Source organism: Poromitra crassiceps, assembly GCF_964638095.1.
Source record: "Poromitra crassiceps genome assembly, contig: HAP1_SCAFFOLD_507, whole genome shotgun sequence".
In the NCBI taxonomy this organism is placed as follows: Eukaryota; Metazoa; Chordata; class Actinopteri; order Beryciformes; family Melamphaidae; genus Poromitra; species Poromitra crassiceps.
In genome coordinates this window covers 59,217-86,081 of record NW_028151901.1, presented here as the reverse complement: position 1 = coordinate 86,081, position 26,865 = coordinate 59,217, and the positions used below count along the sequence as shown (strand labels likewise).

Sequence of the window (26,865 nt, the reverse complement as noted above, 5' to 3'; positions counted from 1 at the left end):
TATTTGTGTGTATAAAATGTCCATGTATAAAAACATGTCTTTGCGCAGTGCAAGTTAGTGCAATTCCATTATAGGTCAGTACACCTTTTCATTATAGGTCAGTACACCTTTTCATTATAGGTCAGTACACCTTTCCTTTTGATGTTCTTTTCATTGGCACTTTGTGAAGTTTCTGACTGGAAGTGGCCCTGCCGACTGAGAGAAAGAGAGAGAGAGAGAGACAGAGAGAGAGAGAGAGAGAGAGGTGGGGACCCCTATCTTATCTGAGATACCATGGGAATATAAGTAATAATTCAAATAAAACATGACCAGAACCAGACGGTGGTTTCAGTCCTGTGACTGCAATTGTCGTGCATTTACATTTTTTTTTAAATGTTCATTAATGTACACCTGTCCCCTATCGAACAAATAAACGAATTGAATTGAATTGAATGATCTTGGGACAGAACCAGATACCATTAACTGTTGTTATGGTGAACACGCCAACAATTAACCCATGGATACCTGATGCAGCATTTGCGCGTATATCCCTCAATTGTGTGTGTATCCCTTTAAGACCGCGAACTGCGTCGTCTTAAAGGGATACACACACAAATGCTGCATCGGGTATCAATGGGTTAAGAGTCACGCTTCTGGTTTCTTCAAGAAGTGAAGAAGTGAAGCCGATGGCAGACAACACAGGTATCTCCATGGCGACAGAGACAACACAGGTATCTCCATGGCGACAGAGACAACACAGGTATCTCCATGGCGACAGAGAGGTGTAGCGTGGTACTGCGCTACGGTCAGCTCAGGTCAGTGTAGGGAGAGAGCGCTGAGAGAGGAGAGGACAGGCAGCAGAAACTACATTCAAAAAGCTGGTAACAATCAAACAGTACAAAGTTGAATCTCTTCAAAAATATACATCTACTGTCACGACTCGGCCTCTGCAAGTAGAATAGAAAAGTATGACGGTTTTATGGGAAGCATGTTATCACCTTTGAGAATAGCAATTTCCTCTGAATAAATCAAATCTAAGTTTTGTACGAAGGTGGATGCCAGTTCTATCCTTGCAAATAATGCTTAGAACAGGCGATGGGCAGACTGTGGGACTGGAGTCCACTGAGCCAAGCCAAAGAAGACAACATTACTGGGCGCGGGGGTTGTCCTCTGAAGATCATTGAATGCTGAAATTACATTAATTTAAATTAATTTATTCTATTGATTTATATTGATCATTTATTGATTCATAAACGGTGCCCACGCTCTCAACTATGGCTATTCATGTGAAGTTGGTTCAGCGCTCTTCTACCTACCCAGTGGAAACAGTCAGAGAAGATGTTCCACTCTGTCATTATTAAGCCAAGTTGACTTGCTCTTCACCTGCAGATCACTGCTGTGTTGCAGGAGAGCGTCGTTTGCTGCTTTTCTTCTTAAATGGGTGACGCCGGAAAGATCAAATATTCTAACTATCTAAAATCTCCTATTTCTATCTATCTAATGCTGGGAAATAGTGGCCTGCCATTTATTATAGTTACAGACCTATATTTTAAGGTAACGTTCCACTTTGGCAAAACATTTCACATTTTTTTTAGCACACAATCAATGAACGTTCAACCCGGCACCAACGACAGAAGCCAGAAGGTGGCTGTCCTGTAGTGATGCCACTAACTGACTTTTCTGTCCAATCTTCAAATGTTACACTAGAGCGGAACATTACTTTAATAAATGTGTGAAAACTACTAATAAAAAAGATAGTAATAAATACATAAAAAGGGGGTAGTATTCCCAGAGGGGCCGAAAAAACTTGGCTTGGTATTTACAAATAACGCAATGCTAGTTAATGGTAGTTATTCCAAAGACTTGGTCATGTCTAGATATAAAAACCATATGAATTAAGAATTGTGAATTAAGAATGCCTGATTTCTTAATCAGGTAGTGATTGTTGGGTTATGTTATGTTACCTAAAAAACACAACACATCTCGGTCAGACTGTGAGTCACAGTTTCAAGGGGCCGGTATCGTCCACGTATCATTCAACAATCTGATTGAGAGGCCCAGCCTTCCTGGTCTGGCTTAACTCATCTACAAGACCAACGACAAACTCAAAGCAAGAAAGACAATATTACATGTTGTAATCCTGCTGATTGCACGGTGCAACTGCTAGTTGCCTCAGCAACTAAATTGCTGACAATAAACTCTGTACGAAATAGAAATCCACTCTCTTGGGACATACGCCGTGGTTACAGTGATACTCTGAAGGACAACTTGTTTCTTCAATGTGCATATCTCTAGGGTTGAAGGTATAGAAACGAAATGCGGGGAAATACCTTTCATATATTGTGTACATCTCGTGAAAATATTTCGTAAAGGGAAACTTTTGGTACCACTTGGTGTGAGAGTTTTGTGTGTGTGTATTCGATTTGCTTCGGAAATAGAAAGCAGATATCTAACGATATGTATTCAGACATATAGTCGATATTCAGTAAGGCCGTAGGAGACAGTTATGTGAGAGTTGTAATTGGTTATGATGGGTGCTAGAGCTTATAGTTATGAAGAACTATTGGTTGTAACTAAACAGGCTACAGAATGACTGTTATTCTAATGGCCTTTGGTTGGTTTGCTGTCCATTAAACGGTGACAATGAAAGACAGAAATTGTACAAAGGTGTTATGAAGCAAATCTGCTGTTAACCTTTGCACCTCCAAAGAGGATCGTGATCCACCCCCAAAAAACAGTAGCTTACATGATGCTCCAACGATGATCAACACAAGAGTATTATACCAAAAAGCTTATCTGAAGTCTTTAAACATTGCCTCGAATGAGGCCGTGAAAATATGAAGAAAAAAGTTCCAATCGGAAAGGTTCTGAATCAGATGTAAATGTTTCTTTCTTTTCCTCATCAACAAAGTAAAAACGCGTCAGTCTTAGAAGAAGAAGAGGTCTCCAAACCTGCGTAAAAGTTCGTTCTTTTTTTCTCGTTGATTGAATTCTGTGTCTGTTGTTACCCACCGGTTTTATTTTCTCCTCGTGTTTGGAAACGGAAAAGTGTGAGAAGGCGGACCCAACTGCAGCGGGCCGGAGGAAGCAGTGCAGAGAGCTTCGTCCTAAAGACAGACACCCCCCCCCCCTCGTCTCCTCAGTGGAGCAGTCCACCTTGCTGTACTGTAGCTCTGAATGGGGAGGAGTTCATCTGACGCGGATGGAAGGGGTGGAGGGTGGATTAGTCGGTGAATCTCTGACAGGCTTTTTTCCAGCGACAGGCCGTGCACCACATGTCTCTCTTCTCCATGCCGTACACCTTTCGGCACTTCTTTGCCTCCCCGCGGGGTTTCCTTGGTAACAGCAGAGATGACAGGGTAAGGACACACACTCACACACACACACACACACACACACACACACACACACACACACACACACACACACTCACACAGACAGCCAGACAGACACCCACACGGCTGAAACAATGCACAAGCATGGACAATACAATCACGGGCACTGAGACGTGTACATGCACACAATCACACACACACACACACACACACACACACACACACACACACACACACACACACACACACACTAGGGATGGGAATCTCTCCTTTGTACAAGTAGATGTGCGGTTAGTGATTCAATACAGGAAGCTACTGTATCTATCAGCAGGTTGACGATTTGATACAATTTGATACAATTGCATTGATTTTTTTATTTGGTCTGACACAATTCTTGACTCTGGTTGGGATCAACATTTTCCAGCTATGAAGCAGAAATGTCAATGTTACTTAACACTGAGGAGGGTTGACTGAGATGGAAATGTCTGCACTCTGCACATATTGTACACATCCTGTAGTTGTATTTTATTTGGTGTGACATTATATAAAGTAGCTTTGTCTCATATAGATTTCTCTGGAGGCTGATCAATTTATGTCCATGTCGCTATTTTACCAGCAACTGGAAACTATGAGCCACTCCTCAAAATATTAACTATGATGACCCCCTAATCCAAACAGAACCACTGTGCAAAGTGCCAGTGTTCAGTAAATAAAACAGAACCACTGTGCAAAGTGCCAGTGTTCAGTACATAAAAACAGATCCAAACAGAACCACTGTGTGCAAAGTGCCAGTGTTCAGTCAATAAAACAGAACCAAACAGAACCACTGTGCAAAGTGCCAGTGTTCAGTAAATAAAACAGAACCAAACAGAACCACTGTGCAAAGTGCCAGTGTTCAGTACATAAAAACAGATCCAAACAGAACCACTGTGTGCAAAGTGCCAGTGTTCAGTCAATAAAACAGAACCAAACAGAACCACTGTGCAAAGTGCCAGTGTTCAGTAAATAAAACAGAACCAAACAGAACCACTGTGCAAAGTGCCAGTGTTCAGTAAATAAAACAGATCCAAACAGAACCACTGTGCAAAGTGCCAGTGTTCAGTAAATAAAACAGATCCAAACAGAACCACTGTGCAAAGTGCCAGTGTTCAGTAAATAAAACAGATCCAAACAGAACCACTGTGCAAAGTGCCAGTGTTCAGTACATAAAAACAGATCCAAACAGAACCACTGTGCAAAGTGCCAGTGTTCAGTACATAAAAACAGATCCAAACAGAACCACTGTGCAAAGTGCCAGTGTTCAGTACATAAAAACAGATCCAAACAGAACCACTGTGCAAAGTGCCAGTGTTCAGTCAATAAAACAGAACCACTGTGCAAAGTGCCAGTGTTCAGTACATAAAAACAGATCCAAACAGAACCACTGTGCAAAGTGCCAGTGTTCAGTACATAAAAACAGATCCAAACAGAACCACTGTGTGCAAAGTGCCAGTGTTCAGTCAATAAAACAGAACCAAACAGAACCACTGTGCAAAGTGCCAGTGTTCAGTAAATAAAACAGAACCAAACAGAACCACTGTGCAAAGTGCCAGTGTTCAGTAAATAAAACAGATCCAAACAGAACCACTGTGCAAAGTGCCAGTGTTCAGTACATAAAACCGATGGTGACAGATTGGAATGATGTAATAAAATGCAATGGCAGGACACAACAACTGATTCTTTGTTTGGTGACATTTCAGTGTTTGGTTTGCTGTAAAACATTAACTCAACTGTAACGTTATGCTTCACTACAGTAACTGCTCGTGTGGCATAATCATGAGCAGAGAGTACAGGAAACTGCAATCTGCAATCATGGTGTTCGACAGCTTCAAAGCAGTTTGAATGCATAAACACTTCCAAGTCGTCGCAACGAATATATTCCCACCTCATATGACCGCGGAAAAATGTATTCCGTAGTCGAAGTTTATTATAAACTACGAGCACATTCACAAAGGGGAATGCGTCTAGCTGTAACAGAGTGTGACATGGAGGGACAGAGAACGATGCAAAAGAAATTAGCACTAATAGAGAAATCACTATTCATAATTTTTGACTGTCAAATCAGGTTTCCCTCATCAGAATATATGATTTGCTACGTTTCACCCAGTTCCATATGTTTGAATCAGTTGAATCAGTACAGACATATGCTGCACAGCAAGCTGAGTCTCCCAGATCTGAGTCAGTTGGTAAAACAGTCGGTATCTCCAGCTCAGACACAAGTTCCTGCCTTCCTGGGGTTTAGCGGCTCGTTTGTAAACAGCCTCTCAGAGCCAATCGAGGACTCTGCTATTTCACATACCCCCCGTTTGGCCCCGCCTACATTCATTAGTTAACCCTAGTAGTCGATAACTACTAACTAATGCAGGAGTTGTGAATGCCATAACACGCACGCACGCACGCACGCACGCACGCACGCACACACACACACACACACACACACACACACACACACACACACACACACACACACACACACACACACACACACACACACACACACACACACACGCAGCTGCGTACCTGGTTCCTGGGGTTGCTTTAGGTGCTGGCGTTATTAACGCATGGTTCTTGTTGACAGTGGTGTGTGTACTGGCTGCCGGCTGCCTCTTCTCCCCGATGCTAATCGTCCGGACATGAGCCAAAGGACCCTGCAGCACAAGTGACCAAAAGAAAATCACAATGCTCAGTAAAGTAGGAAGTCAATGAAAACAAATGATCCACTCTGTACTACACGCCGACTTGCATCTGTTCAGTCTACTCTACTCTCTAGAACAGAGGTTCTCAAATGTTTTTCAGCCAAGGAGCCCTTACAAGATAGAAAATACACCGGGGACCCCCCTCATTCTGATTTGTGATCTTGGGATAAGCTTAATTGTTTCCACGGTAACGTGCTTGACTTTTAAATTGATAGGTTTGTTAGATTAGAATGTAATCCATGAACCATTTTAGATTTAAAGGATAAAATATTTTTCGTTGAACTATGAAGCTTTTGCAAAAAAAAAACGTTTTTATTTTTATTTTCCTGAAAACTTTTCACGGACCCCCTGGCAAAGTGCCACGGACCCCTGGGGGTCCCCGGACCCCCATTTGAGAACCACTGCTCTAGAAGACTATCAGGAGTGGATGGAGAGAAGCGATGGGTTTGCAGATGGGTCAGACTCCTGATCAATCAGACACAGTTCCTCGAGGTTTCACACACACTTCCATAAGGCCCGCCCCCTGCACACATGCAGCCAGCAGCCTATCCCGGAAATGTCCAGGAACACTTCCTGCATGGGGTCACATGTGAATGGGAGCCGGAAGTGACATCCAGGGAAATCCTTTCCCGCCACAAGACCTAGTAACACAAGACCTAGTAACACAAGACCTAGTAACACAAGACCTAGTAACACAAGACCTAGTAACACAAGACCTAGTAACACAAGACCTAGTAACACAAGACCTAGTAACACAAGACCTAGTAACACAAGACCTAGTAACACAAGACCTAGTAACACAAGACCTAGTGACACAAGACCTAGTAACACAAGACCTAGTAACACAAGACCTAGTAACACAAGACCTAGTAACACAAGACCTAGTAACACAAGACCTAGTAACACAAGACCTAGTAACACAAGACCTAGTAACACAGTAACAACTTGCTTTTCCCGGGGGCCACTTTCCTGAAATGATAGGAGGGGCCAGGGGCCAGTTAATAAACAAACAATATACATTTTTCTGTAGCGGATTGTAGGTTTTTGGGGTGTCAGCCGGAGTTTAGTCTGACAATGTTGTGCACACAGGATAGTTAGTTAGTAAATTAGTTAGGTTAAGTACATACATGTGCCTGGGTAGCCAGCAGACGGCGGTATTTGACAATTTAGCTGGTGCTCAGTCACACTTTATTTCACGTTAGATTCTAATTCTGTGGTGTGAATGATAGCAGTAACATATGCCGGGACTGCCCTTGACTGCCCCCTGCTGCCCCATATATCCCCATTCCCGGCATGGCCATGGCAGGTGTGAAAAGGCGCAAGACAGAAATGTTCCTGAATTGAGCGGCATGTGTGAAAAGTGAAAATCACTAGAGAGAGGTCCCTGAAAGGTTCTGCCAGTGATTGTGATTGGGAACTTAATGTGAACGTGGCTGTAGACTGAAGGAGAAAAGATAGAGGTACTGACAGAAAAGAAAGGGGGGAGGAGCCATGATAGATGAAGTAGGGAGAGTGTGAAATTGACAGAGGGAAGAAAAAAAGGCTCAAGTGGCTCGGAGGAGAGAAGAGAGAGAGCAGACTGTGTGAAGATGAAGGAGGAGAGAAGTGAGAGAACAGACTGTGGAGATGAAGGAGAGAAGAGAGAGAGCAGACTGTGAAGATGAAGGAGGAGAGAAGAGAGAGAGCAGACTGTGAAGATGAAGGAGGAGAGAAGAGAGAGCAGACTGTGAAGATGAAGGAGGAGAGAAGTGAGAGAGCAGACTGTGAAGATGAAGGAGGAGAGAAGAGAGAGAGCAGACTGTGAAGATGAAGGAGGAGAGAAGAAAGAGAGCAGACTGTGGAGATGAAGGAGAGAAGAGAGAGAGCAGACTGTGGAGATGAAGGAGGAGAGAAGTGAGAGAGCAGACTGTGAAGATGAAGGAGGAGAGAAGTGAGAGAACAGACTGTGAAGATGAAGGAGAAGAGAAGTGAGAGAGCAGACTGTGAAGATGAAGGAGGAGAGAAGTGAGAGAACAGACTGTGAAGATGAAGGAGGAGAGAAGTGAGAGAGCAGACTGTGAAGATGAAGGAGGAGAGAAGTGAGAGAGCAGACTGTGGAGATGAAGGAGGAGAGAAGTGAGAGAGCAGACTGTGAAGATGAAGGAGGAGAGAAGAAAGAGAGCAGACTGTGGAGATGAAGGAGAGAAGAGAGAGAGCAGACTGTGGAGATGAAGGAGGAGAGAAGTGAGAGAGCAGACTGTGAAGATGAAGGAGGAGAGAAGTGAGAGAACAGACTGTGAAGATGAAGGAGAAGAGAAGTGAGAGAGCAGACTGTGAAGATGAAGGAGGAGAGAAGTGAGAGAACAGACTGTGAAGATGAAGGAGGAGAGAAGTGAGAGAGCAGACTGTGAAGATGAAGGAGGAGAGAAGTGAGAGAGCAGACTGTGGAGATGAAGGAGGAGAGAAGTGAGAGAGCAGACTGTGAAGATGAAGGAGGAGAGAAGTGAGAGAGCAGACTGTGGAGATGAAGGAGGAGAGAAGTGAGAGAGCAGACTGTGGAGATGAAGGAGGAGAGAAGAGAGAGAGCAGACTGTGGAGATGAAGGAGAGAAGAGAGAGAGCAGACTGTGGAGATGAAGGAGGAGAGAAGTGAGAGAACAGACTGTGAAGATGAAGGAGGAGAGAAGTGAGAGAACAGACTGTGGAGATGAAGGAGGAGAGAAGAGAGAGAACAGACTGTGGAGATGAAGGAGGAGAGAAGAGAGAGAGCAGACTGTGAAGATGAAGGAGGAGAGAAGTGAGAGAGCAGACTGTGAAGATGAAGGAGGAGAGAAGAGAGAGAGCAGACTGTGAAGATGAAGGAGGAGAGAAGTGAGAGAGCAGACTGTGAAGATGAAGGAGGAGAGAAGTGAGAGAGCAGACTGTGAAGATGAAGGAGGAGAGAAGTGAGAGAGCAGACTGTGAAGATGAAGGAGGAGAGAAGAGAGAGAGCAGACTGTGAAGATGAAGGAGGAGAGAAGTGAGAGAGCAGACTGTGAAGATGAAGGAGGAGAGAAGTGAGAGAGCAGACTGTGAAGATGAAGGAGGAGAGAAGTGAGAGAGCAGACTGTGAAGATGAAGGAGGAGAGAAGTGAGAGAGCAGACTGTGGAGATGAAGGAGGAGAGAAGTGAGAGAGCAGACTGTGGAGATGAAGGAGGAGAGAAGAGAGAGAGCAGACTGTGGAGATGAAGGAGAGAAGAGAGAGAGCAGACTGTGGAGATGAAGGAGGAGAGAAGTGAGAGAACAGACTGTGAAGATGAAGGAGGAGAGAAGAGAGAGAGCAGACTGTGGAGATGAAGGAGGAGAGAAGAGAGAGAGCAGACTGTGAAGATGAAGGAGGAGAGAAGTGAGAGAGCAGACTGTGAAGATGAAGGAGGAGAGAAGTGAGAGAGCAGACTGTGAAGATGAAGGAGGAGAGAAGTGAGAGAGCAGACTGTGAAGATGAAGGAGGAGAGAAGTGAGAGAGCAGACTGTGAAGATGAAGGAGGAGAGAAGTGAGAGAGCAGACTGTGTGAAGATGAAAAAGGATCAAATAAAGAGATGTGTGAGACAAAGCCTCACTCACCGGTAGGCCTTTGAAAATGACAGGAGGGGACTGCCAGGACACACTGATGCCATTCCCTGTCCCAGGCCCAGGCCCAGGCCCGGTCCCATTACCACTGCCTGGCCCAGCCAGGTCTGGAGCCACAGGGATACTCACTGGAGCAGTGGCCTGGAACATGGACAACCACCCCCGCACACAGCCAAAGAGCGGGGCGGGGAGAAAGATGAGAGGTGACAGTGCCAGAGAGCAGCGGGGGAAGAGGAGGGAAGGGAAATACAGAGAAGAGGAAGAGAGGAAGAAGTCAAACTGAAGTGTGTTTTCATGTCTCTACACTGATCTCACTGGTACATTATACGTGTAGGCAGTCACGCATCCAGAGAGGAAGAAACAAAGAGAGTATTTCAGTCAAAGAGACGGTTATGGTTACACAACACTGGTAGGATGTTTTGGTGAATACTGGCACAGAACAGATTTGATAGAAATGTTGTGTTGAACAGATGCATACAGAACAGCAGGGGACAACATGAATTAAGTTAGTAATATTTTAATAAACAACTATTATGATGGTGTGACCTGTAGTCATCAAGTAATTATCGCTGCATCTCTGCACATGCATGTGTGTTTTTGTGTTGGCGACCCACTAGTGTTGTCACGGCAACCAAAAATCCAATGCTACTTCAAAACCATTGTGAAAGATTGAACTCGTTCTTGAACTTTATAAATGTTTAATAGCAAATGGGCGGAGCCGCGGAGGCGGAGCAAGGTGAAACACTGTTTCATTGTTACCTCGGCTACTCAAGAGAAGAAGAAAAGGAGGAAGAAGGCGACGACGACAACAACAGTGCCCCACGGCAGTCGGCACAAAACAACTGAAAACATGGCAACAGTGGATAACAGCTCACCACATCTTCAACTGAATCCAAGTCAACCACAACCGGTTGTGGGGTGTCCAACTAATAAATCAAGACTCAAACGTTGCTGCTACAAAGTTCTCCAAGTTAAAGCAACACTGCTGATTAATTTTGCACATGATCTCGCACATATCCGATTCTGAAAACTGTAAACAGTTTTGCAGACATTCATTTAGTTTTACAGTTATTGAGAGTTGATTTCAGAGTGATGTCATTGGATTGTATTAATTACAAGCATGACATCGCTGGCAAGAAACTGAACTCAAATCAACTCTCAATAACTGTAAAACTATAATGAACGTTTGCAAAACTGTTTACAGTTTTCGGATATGTGTGAGATCACATGCAAAATGAATCAGTGTGTTTTTAGTGTTGTAACACATGTTGCTTGATACGTTTTCTTTTTTCTAGTTCATGGTTCTTCTAATATTGTACTAATTGTAGTATCATCTCATTTAAAAAAAAATCTAACTTAGTGCTGGTATCAAGGTGAAACCTCTGGCACTGTGACAACACTGAGCCACTGTGTGTGTGTGTGTGTGTGTATTTTGGGAATGTATGCTTTACCTGGTAGGCGTGGTCAGTGCGGATGTGGCAGAGCGTGGAGGGAGCTGATTGGCTGAGTAGTGTGGGGGTGTGGCTCTGCGGTTCGCTCATGCTGATGTGTTGGGAGCGGGGGACGTCGGCGAGCGGCGGCGGGGGGAAGACGGGGGGAGGACCGGCCGTGGTGGGGGAGGTGGGGGTGAGGCTGGACAAGCCCTCTGACAGGGTGTCCATGTTGACCTCGATCTCTGAGTAGTAGAAGTCCTCCTCTCCATCACTGTAGTCCGAATCGCTGTTCCGCCTGCAGGGGAGGAGAGGCAAAGAGTAAAGGAACCCAGGCTAAATACTAGGCCTATATTCACCTTATGTAGAAGAGACCGTCTGGCTTGAGAGACTAACAGGAAGTGTGAATACAATCGGAAGTTCTGAGTTGTGTTTACACTTCCTGTGACTCATAAACCTAGTCTGACCCATAATGTGAGTCAAACTAGGTTTGAACAGGTGAGTCAGACTAGTTTGAGCAGGGAAAACAGCTGGTGTTTTGAACAGGAAGTTGTGATACAATGGGTCGAGTGGGCGGAGCTACATAAGGTGAATAGATGTAGCCAAAGCTCCACAGGTCTGTATTACTGACCAGTGGTCAATACTGGATCTTAAAGAGATACTCAACACTTTCTCCACTTTTCTCTGCTGAAAATCAATATATATTGGTAATTAGCTGTGTTCTTGATGAATCAAAGGTCAAAGGTCAAAGTCCTGACATTTACTGTAAATCTGAGTAATTGCTCATCTCTTCTCACATACCCATGCAGTTCCATACATTCCGAAAAGGCAAAAAGGGCAGGCGTAGACTCAAATGTCCCTCTCTTTCTATTGGCAGAGCTCTTGATCAGTGACGTAGCTCGATCAGTATGACGTCACCAAACCCAGCCCGCCCATCTCTCGCGCCTATAGGCCCCTCCCAGAACAAAGTTGATAAAAGTGCCTGCACACCACGCTGGGCCTATGGAGTGTGGAGAATTGTTGAATATAGATAGAGATAGATTTGTGGAGCCTTTTTAATTAGAGTACATAGTGTAAATGGTAGTGTGTTTGTAGTATTTAGTAGTTTAGGTTTAGGTTTAGAGTACGTCAGACAGATAGCCTAGGTGGTGTTTGTTTGTAAATGAAAATAAAAATAAATGTTTGTCTGTTTGTTTGTTGAGTTGAGCTTAGTGGCCAGGGACAGGTTAGGGATAGTCACGACTCATGGGTCGAAAGTGTTCATCAGGCTGCAATGTCTGGCAGATCCTCTGCCTCCAGAGGGTGTTTGGCTGCAATCCTGCATCCCCCCCCCGGATAGTTTCTCTAACCCACTCCCCCAGGGGAAGCGCCGGTGTCACGGCCACCACCAGCAATAACTACAGTGTTGTTTTATGTGATGAATATTCAGTGAAGATCAATATTCCACCAATAATAGACCAATATTAATGTATGTTGTTGTTTTAGATCATAATTGTTCAACTATACGGAGAAGAAAGGAATCCTAAACAAACTCCTGGTAAAAATAAGAGTATGTTTTATAACATTATTTGGGATTGTTAGTGTCCATGGAGTATTCATAAAAGAAGCCCTTTGTCAAATTGACATTTCAAGAAGTACCTGGCGTACTACCCAGAAGCAGACTGGCTAAGGGGATTTTTAATCTCCCAATATCAGTAATGGCATCAGAATAAAAAAAACAGGCCATGTTCACACTAGATAAAGAAATAGAAACGTTAAACCCCTACAACATAAAAATTGCATTTTACAGCAGCAACATAGTGTCTACTGACTAGAAACACAAGCACAGTAGTCGGTGACACGATGACAATGTTGCTGTGGCAAATGGTCGTGTTGTTTACTATTCCCAGCAGCAGGGGGCGGTGAGAGCCAACAATGTCGTGTAACAGTCCTCCTCAGACAGCAGGCTTGTGATGCAAAAGCAACCTGAGCACTTGTCAGGACACTCCTGAGAGAGGATTCATATGAGGTTACGCTACACTAGAAGCACAGGAGGAATCTATCCAGGGCATGTCTGAAAGGGCTTATCTCTCTCCTAGCTTGTAGTCAGACAAGACTCATACAGTATATTCACCATGCAGGTCATTACAAAGACATGAAAAACCCTTCACATTTTTCAAACTATAGCCCCTACACAAACCCAAAGTTCTTGCTGTTTTAAAATGTACTCAGTAGGTGGGCTTACCTTTGATATGATATCATAACAACATATTATATGATATGATATGATATTATATGATATTACATTACATTACATTACATTATACATTATATTATACTATACTATATTATATTATATTATATTATATTATATTATATTATATTACGGTATATTATATAATATTACATAAAATATTATATATTTTTATTCAATTAGATTTATTTTGCTATTTTGTCAAGACAGCAAGGGTAGAGTGCTGTCGGGGCGGGCGATATGAAATATGATATTCAGATATCACGATTCATGATGTGCATCACAATACTTTTAATTTTGCGTCTACGCTCCTATTTAATGAAAAGTACAACCCAAATGCCCGCAGCGTTTCAAGAAAGACAGAATGTTGTTGGAACATTTTGATTTTGTTAAACACGAGTCATCAAACACCATTAGGCCCAATGCTGCAAAATAACTTCTCAGACCTATTTTAATGGACTGTGGTTTCAAAAGGTAAATAAGCACTGCACAGAATTGCAGCCACGAATGAAAGGAACAACAACAAGCCTCGTACTCGAACACCGTTGTTGCGTAACGTTATAGTTAAAGTTGGCCTGCTATTTCCTTGCAGGATTCCAAGTACAGTTGTGGAAAAACTGTTTTGGAAAAGTTTCTCCCCTCCGGGATTTCGCAACAAGGTTCAACCCCTGTGTGCCATGTGTTGAAACTTTTAATTTCATCTGCTCCAACCATCATTTAACATTCTCATTATCCACTTCCCACAGTTTGCTTCTTCGTTTCATATACAGTAGGGTAGCCTTTCTCAAGCTGTTGCTAAGCAGTGTCTGATAGGGCTTTCACAGACTAGTCTTAGTCCACTATCAAAACCACTAGGTTGACACTGTCGGCATAGTCATAGTCGACGTTCATCTGTGATTTTAGGAATAAACAATATAAATAAATAAATAAATAAATAAATAAATAAATAAATAAATAAATAAATAAATAAATAAATAAATAAATAAATAAATAAATAAATAAATGCAACATACTGTAAATTTGTTTGAACAGTCATTTTCTACATGATGCCAACAGAATTGAAGGTATTTAGAGACGGAAAGACTCCTCCAGCTCCGACAAGTTGCTGGGATTTATCGGCTCATTTGTAAACAGCTCCTCAGAGCCAATCAGGACTCTGCTATTTCACACACCCCCAGGTTGGTCCCGCCTACAATAGTTAACCCATTACTGGCTGTTTTGATACCTTTTCGATGAGAATTGTGTGTCTGATGCTGCCTTCAAGTGCTCCTTATATGCTCTTTCTTTCAAGTCCAAATATAACATTGTGCACTCAAATGCTTCTGGTTGGAAATAGACGGTAACGAAACAGTCTCTGTAACAAAACTATTTCTTGATGGCGGTTTTATTTCAGATATCAAGCCACAAATAGCTAGACGCTGCTGCAGCAGCAGAACGAGTAGGAGAAAATGTGCATCATATAATTGTTTTAATTGATTTCTTAAAAACAAAAATGCATAAAAACTAAAAGTTAAACAAAGACTGCCAGAAAATAGCACGCAATATTAAACGTCACATTTCGGCAACTGTTGCATCCTAGAACAACTCCACATTCCCAGTGGTATTAATTTGGCACTTTTTGGGGTCATTCATGTGAGCTCAACTCGTAATTTCATTTTCTGACAGCACTTGAAAGCAGCATACCGGAGATAGCATACAGTCCATACCTTCGGCTGTTGTTGTCAACGATGCACTTGAACTGAACTTGAACTGAACAAGATGTTTAACCAAGTGTTCACCTTAAAGGGATACTCCACTTTTTCGGGAGTCATTTGCCACATCACCCCCCCCCCCCCCACATAACCAAGATAGACCATGCCTTAAGGTGCGTTCACACCGACCTATTAAAGTTGGTCGCTGGCGTCGAGTTTACATACAAAGTCAATGCAAACGAGCGATTGAGCGTATATTCGCCTGGGAGAATAATCGCTGGGCGTCCGAGCGGCAGAGACAGAGCGACAGGGAGAAAATACGCTCGTCGCTCAAGATGAAATAATCCAACTCGAGCGAAAATACGCTGGCATCAGTCGCTCGCTGTTCAATGCTGATTGGCTGCTGTGTGAGAGCGAGTCAAGGATCACACTGGCTTGGAACAAACCGCTGGTTTATTGTGTGGCAACAAACCGCATTGACAGGCTGACAGCTGACATGAAGTGAAGTCTGTACTACCAGTATGCAGCTCGCATTAGGAGCACGCTGATAGGCTTAGCTTGTAAACAATGACGGTGGCTCGTAGTGGACAAACAGCATGACATTGCGTAACGTTATATCCCCCACATGTCCGTCATTTCGTGTGCCTGTTGATGAGCGATTTAAACAGAGCGACAGAGCGATTCCAAAGGGTTGACTTGAGCGACAGAGCGAAAAATAAATATCTCGGTGTGAACGCTCCTTTACCGGCACTGTCCGCGCAGTTTACAGTGAGCTACAGTCGTGAAGTTAGTTAGTATCGCCATAGAATGGAGGGTAATGGTACAGCTGTTAAAAATCTGCGAAAACACACATCTCACGGCGCCAAAATACATGTTGTGCTTCGGGTACTCACCACACGATGAAATATTAATCCAAAATACACATATGCACTTCTTTTTGGAAGGAAAAGAGGTTGGCGGCCATATTTGGAAAGTAGTGCCGGCTACCTCTTTTCCTTCCATAATTATAATAATATAATTATGTGCATTTTGGATTAATTAATCGTGTGGTGAGTACCACAACATGTATTTTGGTGCCGTGAGATGTGTGTTTTGGCGGGTTTTTAACAGCTGTACCATTAGCCTCCATTCTATGGCAATACTAACTAACTTCACGACTGTAGCTCACTGTAAACTGTGCGGACAGTGCCGGTGAGGCATGGTGTATCTTGGTTATGTGGGAGGGGGGTGTGTGTGGCAAATGAGCTAAACTCCAGAAAAAGTGGAGTATCCCTTTAAGCTCTCAGGTTAGTGAGAAAGTTATGCAATGATTGGTCAAAAACTTGGGTGAAAGCAGTAAACTAGGGCTAGGTATTGTCAAAAACCTCATGATACGACTACCGTAGATTCTGACAGGATGCGTCACAATATGATACAATACGATAGTTCACACTGTATCAATATTATATATGCAGTATATAAAGATATTTAAATTTTATGTTTTTAGCATTGTGATGCATGATGAAGTGCATTTCTTGTGGATTATGGGAAGAAGTGAGGTATTTTGGCATGGCATGCACACATCCAACATCCACAAATACCCACAAAGTGAACCTGGCTTTCTGACTATGCCTGCACATGATTGCTGTATCCATTTTTATACCACTAGATCTGATCCACAAGAGACTTGAAGAATGCAACTAATATTTGGTCAAAGATCTCCCCACTTGCAACACTTGCAAAACCAGGAGAAGTGAAGGCCGTCTAGCGACTCACCCCAGGTGGACGGTGCGGACGTGTCGCTGGATCCCTGAGGAGGTGCTGAGGACCTTTTCACAGTTCTTCCATAAGCACTTGAACATCACCTTCATGGAGTTCTGAAACAATCACAAGTTCACTTTTAGCCTTACTGCATACAATAACACACAATACACAATATCAGTTTCACAATACCATCATCATCACAAAATAAAGACATTTTGATATCACAATATCAGCTGTCGGTGTCTCACAGCAAGCGTTGTGTCTCCAAAAAGGGCATTTTTTAAGGAAGTGAGAGACGTTGATTTATACTCAGACTTTCCCTTTGACATCTCTGCATTTATGCCATTACAACTCTCTCTCTCTCTGCTTTCACTTTTTGTCCCTGAATAACTGTCTAAACCTGGGTGTGGGGGGGGGGGGGGGGTGTTAGCCATCAATCACGGTAGCAAAAGTTGCAAAACAATACACGATATTCCTGCAGAACACTGATGATAGCAGTGCAACAGAGTAACGCAGGAGGTTTATGTAGAATCGCCTGTTATGGTCCTGTGAGTGGATGTGGATTCTATCCATAGATAGAAGGGGCTTCGTTGGTGGGGGAGCGCCACTATGAAAGTCTCCACTTCTCTCTCCACCTCACGCTACTTTCATGTTTGTTTGACAGACTGATGAGCAGAATAGACTGTGCCACGTCGTTGACCCTCTTCCTCCTCCTCCTGCACACTGTGGGCCGGGGTCGATACACCACCAGCAGCATCCCACTGCAACAAAAAACACCACTTTGGCTGCAGCATGTTTGCAGGTCGGGAGGTGTTCAAGTGCCCTTCAAAAGTTCAGTATGTATGATGCACGCTTCCAAAAACAAATGCAGTATATTACATACAGTGCATTTTACACTTCCGCAGCTTTGTGTGCACACACACACACACACACACACACACACACACACACACACACACAACACCCACGCAAACACTTCCTCAAAGAAACACGCTGACCTCTTCTTAACCTCTCCGCATCAAAAGCAACACTTGGGGGGAGTTGCTTTTTCATATCTGATCTGATCTGAAATGTGATTCAGAATAAGAAGCCGGAGTAACGATGAGAAGTCCGGCCGGCGCCCTCCTCCTCCTCCTCCTCGCTGCTGAGGAGGAGATGGATGGACTTGGACGGAGTCAGAGTGGGTGTTTTGATTTGAATGTATTTTCTCAGCAGCGAGCGAACATATCAGGCGCTGGCAGCTGTCCCGCGGGCAGGCACAGACCTGCATCACTGCTAATGAAAGACAGTGGGTGTGGACACTCTCATTACCTTTCAACAGCCTCCGGAGAAAGGGCAAGGAGGGGAGGGGAGGGTGCAAGACAGAGCAGAGACAAGTGAGAGTAGAACAGGTTTTCTCTCTGATTGTGTTAACCCTCTCCTGCACTATTCTTAGACAAAACTGCCACTCCCCTTTCATTCCATATATGGCAAATATGCAACCAAGCATACGGGTACGTATATGCATATCCCCTGGCGTGACATGCGGCGTTCTATGACCAGAACCTCGCTCGTAAAAATAAAATACATGGCAAAAGCTACGATTTAATCCAACAATCACAAATCACTTAATTCTCTAAGTGTTTTCTTACATCTTAAGACGGTTACAGTAAGACTGATGATTACCATGCTTAATAATAATCCTCTTAACTCACTGACTGCACAGAATCAAACAGCCTATGACGGCATGGGCAGCTGCTCATATAGTGGACCTCTGCGCTTGGCCTAAGCTACACTGCAGCACAAACCAAGAGGTTAGCTCCCCACTGTCTTCACTGTCACGGTGGCTTGTCACAACACTCGTTTGACGACTTCATTTGAGGGAATGTAAGAATGTTATCTATCACATCCGCTATTTCTGTTGCTCCTTGAACAACTTTATTGTTGTAAATATCTCGGCCAAGCTGGAGGCCATTTTCTCCGTTTGCGGTTTTGCCTGCCTGCAGCTTTGAAACATCGTTTGCTGACTTGGCCTAAGCTACCCTGCAGCACAAACCAAGAGGGTACCTCCCACTGTCTTCTTCGGTGCAGCCCGCCACGCGGCAGCCCCCACAACTCATATATCTCTGCTTCTCCCGGCATATTTCTTCTTCATTTCCTGCCTGCTTATCTATGATATGATATGGAGGAGTGGTCTTCACCGCTGCCCCACTCACTCAAGTGGGGGGAGTGTATAGTATTACTCCCACATAATATACGAGCCCTCCTCTGTCACTGTATATTGCCAGGAAGTAGTTGGATCCTTTTCTCTGGATTTCCTACCTTTAGCCTCAATCCTTTTTTTCCTCCCCTACACCCTCTGTCCTCCTTTTCATGCATCCTTTTGTTACTTCCTCTCTCCTCCACACGGACACATTTATATCTCCTCCTCCTGCGTTCCTTCTCACCTCCCCCACCTTTTCCCTACAGAGGTGGCTGAGGGGAAGGGGGGGGGGGGGGGGGTAGAACAGCTTCAGGATAGTGTGGAACCACTCTGACGTTCTGGTTCTGCTTCCACAGAACACAATCCATCATCCACAGAGGCAGAGAGAGAGAGAGTGACGGTATGTCAGGGGCTCTTAAATCGCACGGCGCTTACATTTCCTCAGTGTGTTTCTGCTGGATTTTCCAAGCCAGCCGGCCCCGGCTACTCCTGGAACAGCACACACCAGAGGAGTGTCTCTACCACTGTGGCCCCTCAGCTATTACTCAATCTGTGCTAAATCATTGCTTTAAGTCAGCCGTTCTGCTCCATCGTGGTCCTGGAGGATTGGGAGCCAGAGTGGTTATCTACCCAGCCAGGGAGTTCAATGGATCTCCTGGGTGAATCTGTCAGCCCTTGTTAGATGGCTAGAATGAAAACCAGCAGGGTTCTTCTGGGTCCAGGATGACTAGGATTGAAGATCACTGGTTTAAAGCCCATTGGGGGACAGAAATGTACAATAACCTTCCGACTGTGTAATTGAGGATCTTATGTGCATCATAGTAAGCATCTAAAAGTATTAGACATTAGTTTAAATCCAAATCCTAAATATTGTCATTTAAAGTTTTTGTACAGTACTATTCTTGATGTTGGGTTTGAAGTGGGCGTGCTTATGCTCCAGACTTACTACACAATAAGCTCCAGGAACCAATCAGGCTGAAGCGTCTCTACGTGAACCAATCAGGCTGGAGTGTCTCTACCCTGCTAATTCAAAAAATGCATCAGAATGTATCATGCTGTAGGGGGGAGGGGAGAGAGCACTTCAGTAGACACGCCCCCACGAGCACTTCAGTAGACACGCCCCCACGAGCACTTCAGTAGACACGCCCCCACGAGCACTTCAGTAGACACGCCCCCACGAGCACTTCAGTAGACACGCCCCCACCGTTTCAGCTGGGAGGATTTGACTGGAAGAGGAAGCACCCATATTTCACGTGAGGCATCATGGCAGCTAGAAATAAGGTGGATAATAATGTCATGATGGAATAATGTGATCCTGTCCGTGGTAAAAAAATAAGCTCATTTAGTGCAGGAGGGAGGGGCAATGTGGGAAAAGCAGCTAGTGCCAACTGAAGCCATCTAGGTCAATACTGCACCAAATTCAAAGATCTCTGTTCAGTGTTCACATAACTTAGTTATACATCAACTTAATATGAAAATAGGGACCAGGTTGAAAAAATACCCAAATTCTCCTTTAATGTTCACAGTCATTCCACTCATTTGCCATGTTAAGTTAAGTTAAGTTAATTAGTTAATTCCTGAAACACACATACTGCTATGGCAATATGACCGGATATCATTACCGGCCGCGACAGCGGGGCTGCTATTGTTTTCACTTTGTGAGTCTCTGTGTGCGTGTGTGTCTGCGTGCGCACGCGTGTGTGTGTGTGTGTGTGTGTGTGTGTGTGTGCATGTGTGTGTGTGTGATCAAGGCAAAATGTGGTCCTAGGGACACACCGCAGAAGCGGTTTTGAGTGTCTGACATCAAACCTAACAGTACCAACATATCGTGATATATCGATAAAAAAATCGTCCAGCCCTAAATTAACCCTACTTGCAGAAAGTGAGAAGGATCTGCTGTAGTTGGTTTCTAGTTTATTTTGAAATCATGAATAAAAATGAGTGAATGTGGGCGCTCCAACAAGTTAACACATGTAAGCAGTTCCAATTGATATTTAGCAACGAGATGTCATCCTACCTTTCGCTTCCGGGGTATGGGGTCCTCAAACAGGAAGTGTGTGCTCTCTGTAATATCCCCGTTGACATCATCACCCTGGGACGAGAGCAGGAAGTTCTTGTTGGCATCGTTGGAGAGGGGTGGGGACGGTGTGGAGGGCACTGATTGGTCGCTGGCGTCCCAGCTCCAGTTGCCACTGGTCGAACTGCTGTAGCTGGCCGACAGTGCCTCTTTCCACCCTCTGCTGGCAAGGTCTGGGACTGCAGCTTAAAAAAAAATCCACACAACTTCAGTTCATCAGCTACATGACAGGCAATATAATGGTAATATAGGTAGATTTTTTTTATTTTTTATAAAGTAGCTGTTTTATGTTTGGAGACAATAATATTACCTATCTAATGGGCCAATAAGGCCAAAGAAGGGTGGATATATTATACAACTTAACGGTTATTTTACAGCACAACATTTTATGAGAATGAAAAACGAACGTTTGTAGAAATTGTTTCGGTAGGGACCATAATATGTGAACCAAATAACCAATAATGGTGAACCTATAAGACTATAATCATGTGGGGCTTGATCTGACTCTTCATGTTGGGAAACATGATGAAAAAACAAAGCATAAACCCCAACACAGAGCCAGGCTTAATATGGGTATTATCTCATGTGAACCAATGACTGTTTCTATAGAAATGCGAGGAGTGGATTGTGAGTTCATCTGAATGTCATGAATCAATGTGTACAGCAGGATTACTGTACTATTACCATACAGGATTACTAAGGCCTGTGTGTGTGAGCCGTGTCCAGCCTTCACTATTACTGTATCGCCCAACCTCCAACGGGATATGATGAGGAGAAAAAGGTGTGAGGATATTAAGGAGAAATGCTATCATCGAAATAAAGAAATTATACAAAAGTAATTTCAAAGTAGGGGTGGGGGAAAAAAATCGATACACCATAGTATCTCGATATTTTGCCTGACGATATTGTATCGATATTTGGACGCCAAGTATCAATATAAAAAAAAAATATATATATTAGGGGTGGGGGAAAAAATCGATTCACCTAAGTATCGCGATTTTTAATGTCACGATTTTTTGGATCGATCTTTTATTCCAGAATCGATAATCGCAAATTAAATTTTTTTTTTTTTTTTTTTTTTTTTTGGGTGCTTGCAGTCAGGCCACTCACTGAACAGCAGGCCAGGCGCCGCCTACTGGTTTACTAGTGGTTTTATTACTTTATTAGTTAGTCTGAAGTACGGTAATAATTACACTTCAGGGTTAAAGTGGGTGCATCTCATTGTAAAATTGGACTTCAAACGGCCCAAATCTGGCTTCAAACGGCCCAAATTTCACGCGCGTTGGCCCATATCGGCCTGGCCTGCTTGGTATCCAATGCCCGGCCTGAATTATGATCCCAGTCCGCCCCTGTTTTTAACTATATCGCCCAGCCCTACTCATGATATATAATATACAGTCTCTAGTGTATGATTCAACTTTTCCCATGTTCTAATCTAGTGTAAAAAAGCAAACAAACTGAAAAAATAAAAGAAAAAAATAAACAAAAATCGCAATAAATCGTAATATCGAATCGCAATAATCGTAGAATCGCAATACTTAAGAATCGCAATATAAATCGAATCGGCACCCAAGAATCGTGATAGTATCGAATCGGGAGATAAGTGAATCGCCACAGCCCTAATATATATATATATATATATATTTATTTTTTTTGCAGGCCATGCCATGTCAGGCCACCGGGCATCTGCCCGAAGCGCCCGATGTTGCAGTCCGCGCCTGCAGTGGCGTATTGAGTCCAGAGAAGCTTAATAATGTAGCCTACATTTTTGGCAAAAACAAAACAAAACAAAAAAACACTGCATGTTTTACTTTCGGTGAGATCAAGGAAAAGGTAGGAAAAGGAGTTAGACAATATATCGAAATATCGCAATATTCAATATATCGCAATATTCAATATATCACAATATCGGCGATATAGCAATACTATCGTATCGTGACTCAAGTATCGTTTTAGTATCGTATCGTGGGCATCTGGTGATTCCCACCCCTATTTCAAACTATGACATATGAGTGTCAGGGGTGGGGGTGGGGTGGGGTGGGGTTGGGATGAGTGGTGCTGGGAGTTGCAGTAAATGTTGCTGAGTAGTAGATTGAGTCAGTCCTATCTCACGGGGGCTGATCGCACTGCGATGTGATCAAACTTATCAGCTTTAACCAACAGTCGTCTCCTCCACACACTGGCTTCAGAAAGCCTTTCATCATCATCATCGTCATCATCATCATCATCACGCGCCGCTCCTCCCAAACCTCCCACCACATCCCTCTCTGTTAGCATACAGGATCTAATGAGTGCTAGTTTCAACAGTGAAGGCAGGAGAGATTGACACTTCTTTGATGCCGTTGGTAGAGCGGTGTCAAATGAGGTGCTGCCCCCTAGTCTTTACGCTGTTCACAACATGTTTGCCTGACAGAGTGGAAAAAAACACAAGCAGTAGTAGGTAGCCTTGCTCGAACGCTCTACGCTGAAAATAGCCGGCAGGACTTTGACCGTCTGCTGAGGTTGGCATGGTGATGGCAGCCACGGCGGTTGATCGCTACGGCAACAGCAGCTATGGTGACAGGGTCAAGGCAGAGCAGTTGGCAAGAAAGTGACTGGCTTTGGTAAACATTGTAGATGGCGGATAGGAGGCTGCTGCTGATAACAGAGTCCCACCGGAGGCAAACAGCTGTGCTGCTGCTTAACACATAACCTACTCAGCAGCTTTGACTGTGTCAGAGTGAACTAACCTCAGGTGATTCATCATCGACTTTCCTCTGCAGCACCAGTGATACTCAACTTGCGACCCGCGGGCCACATGCAGCCCGCGGGCGCCCCCTGTGTGGCCCGTGATGGAATTGCAATTTTATTTTATTTTTTTACACTGCACCTGAACGCATGAATAAGTGTCCAAATGTTCATGTCATTCTGGCCAATACTCCACTTCTGTTATAGCATTTCAGTCTGGGATATGGAATATCTTTCAATAATCTATGATTTAGCTGCTAAATTGTCAAATACCGCCATCTGCTCGCTACCCAGGCACTTATGTATGTACTTAACCTAACTAACTATCTGGTGTGCACAACATTGTCAGACTAAACTCTGGCTGACACCCCAAAAACCTACAATCCGCTACAGAAAAATGTATATTGTTTGTTTATTAACTCATTCACCGCCAAAGACGTCTTTGACGTGTTATCAGCAATGGCCTTCCCCGCCAAGGACGTGTTTGACGTGTTTTTGTTTTTATTGGTGCAGCGCCTGCAGCAAACACTTGCCCAGCCTGTCACACAGACACAGGTCCCTGCCTTCAAAGGGTAGCCGACAGCACGCGATCAAACACATACCGCAGCTGTTGTTTTGAAATTGAGCGAGAGGAAAAGCAGCAAAACGGGTAACGCTTCCTTGTGCAGACAGGAGAAACTACATTGAAACGCCCTCGGCGCGCTGCACGAGCTGGAGTCGCCTTCCTCTGTGCCAGCCATGAGAAAACGGGAGAAAGTAATCAAGAGATGTGTTTGATCATCGGAGGAATGAGGAAATGATCGATCAGTTTGCGAGGGCGGTGAGGACGTGTTGAATAGCCGAGGGGAAAACGGGAACGATCAAATAGCAGAGTTGATATGACAGGGACGAGGACGAGGACCAGAACAAATCAAAAATAAACACAGGAACAGCTAGGCAGCAGCGGGCAGAAGGCACTCACAGCAGCCCGCTGTCCTTCTCAAGAGCTCTTCAGTTGGTTCATGAAATCGCTGGGCTGCGTGCCCTCCAGTGTTGCTCCTGGCCAATCCCAGCGCCACAGGGCGTGGTTATTGCTTATCCTATGTTGGGTTAGAAATCTAAAAGGGGGATCGTGTGTGTGTGTGTGTGTGTGTGTGTGTGTGTGTGTGTGTGTGTGTGTGTGTGTGTGTGTGTGTCTGTCTGTCTGTCTGTCTGTCTGTCTGTCGGTGTGTCTGTCTGTCTGTCTGTCTGTCTGTCTGTCTGTCTGCACACTCACACCGAGTAAACTGTATTGTTGAATGTAAAAAAAAGCACTTCATGTGTGTATATATATATATATATATATATATTTTTTTTTGTCATTTGTGTCCTAACGAATAATATTTACATGTCTGATGTCAATACAGTTCAAAATAAAAGAATTGAGGGTGAGTTATGCCTGAGATTGTGCCCTTTTACAAAAATGCTTTTTTCTCCCTTTTCTCTTCACAGACAGGCTTTTTTGGTGAACATGGGGTGTATAAAAAGGGTTATAAGTAGAGTACAGAACATGCTAAAAGCTAACTTTCTTTTTGGGGATGAAAGTAGAGACTTAGATCTTCATTTCGAGGTATTGGACATCACTGTAGTCCTAGTACAGAATTTACTGTGGGTCTTGAAAGATGACCAAACATTATGGAAATACTTGGCCTGTGCCAAAAATGCCAGTCAGATATTGGCAGTGAATGAGTTAACTGGCCCCTGGCCTCCTATCATTTCACGAAAGTGGCCCCCGGGCAAAGCAAGTTGAGTATCCCTGCTCTGCACTGTCCACACGCCTGACCTGCTTCAAAATCAACTGCCCTCCTGCCCCAGCATCACCTCACTCAGAGTAGGGCTGCTGCAGGCACAATTCTGGAGAAATTGAGAATCTGGATTTTCTTCCTTAGAATTGAGATCATGATTTTTGCAAAACAAATTTTAATATATATATAAAAAAATAAACATAAACTTGAAAAAGTCTAATGGGACTAAAGCCAATGGAATGTTGGCAGTTGTTGGAGAATGTGTAATTGCTGTGCCATGGGCAAACATGGGCAAACAAGGCTTGAACATGTCGAATCTGACCAAACATCTCCAAACAAGGACAGACAGGCAAGACACACCAAACACACATCTGTGTTTGGTGTAGAAGGTTTGATAGGTGTGCCATGGGCACACACAGTAGCCTACACACACACACACACACACACACACACACACACACACACACACACACACACACACACACAATGCCATTAGATTGATCGAATTCAATTCAATTGAACTTGAGCTCAACACACACGCTGTCTGTCAGTCAGCGGCAAAGATATGCCCTTGTTTTTTAACAGACAAAATAGCCTACAGTCATTCAAATGCGTGATGAATCCAACACTTCTAAATAAATAAATAAAAACAATCAAGTTAACATCTCTTCTTCTTTAGAACAAATGTTCTCCCATGTGTTTCTACTGGTCTCCGTTATATATATTATATCTCTCTGGGTTTGTTTTCCTCTCTGCCAGTTGCTGCCTGCTCTGCATGTGTGCATTTCGTCACGTGGTGAAACCGGGTTGTCACTTGTTAGGAGCGCTTGGTTCGATGCAAAAGATCTCCCTAAGGAACATGCGGGAGAACTGTTGTCATTAAGGAATGAGATCACTCAGAGGTATGAATCGAGATCACGATTTGAGTAGGATTAATCGTGCGGCTCTAACTCAGAGCGAACTCCTCTCAGCCTGATTTAAAGTGAGTGACCTTGATTCACTCCAGCAGCAGTCAGTGGGTGAGGCAGGGTTTGGTGGCGTAACCTCCACCCGCAGCAGGTATGTAAGTGTAAGGTTGAATCCAGTAGGCTGTGACTGAAGCAGAGCTGTTACCTGTGGGTGCAGAGGCAGGGCGGAGCTGTTACCTGTGGGTGCAGAGGCAGGGTGGAGCACCAAAGGGGAGGTGGACAGTGAGGTCAGGACGGTGGCAGCCATCACCTCCTTATCAGCGTGACCTGAGGGCCTCCTGCAAAAACAGACACATATCAAGTCAGTGGATGATCATCAGGTAGGGAGGGACGCACGAGCACCATAACATCGCCCAGCGTATCGGTATCGGCCGATGTTAGTCACTTTTTCATATATCGGTATCGGGTCTGAT

At 44.0% G+C, this 26,865-nt stretch overlaps 1 protein-coding gene across 1 annotated transcript; it reads right to left on the bottom strand.

Moving 5' to 3' along the window:
- Window positions 1-26,787, bottom strand: slc2a4rg (SLC2A4 regulator). The gene is made up of 6 exons (XM_083663946.1): window positions 26,630-26,787; window positions 20,935-21,179; window positions 16,748-16,848; window positions 11,090-11,366; window positions 5,874-6,001; window positions 1-3,314 (listed from the first exon to the last, which is right to left on the bottom strand). The coding sequence occupies exons 1-6, from the start codon at window positions 26,697-26,699 to the stop codon at window positions 3,203-3,205; spliced, it is 933 nt and encodes a 310-aa protein (XP_083520072.1). The 5' UTR covers window positions 26,700-26,787; the 3' UTR covers window positions 1-3,202.
- Between the last annotated feature and the right edge of the window lie 78 nt (window positions 26,788-26,865).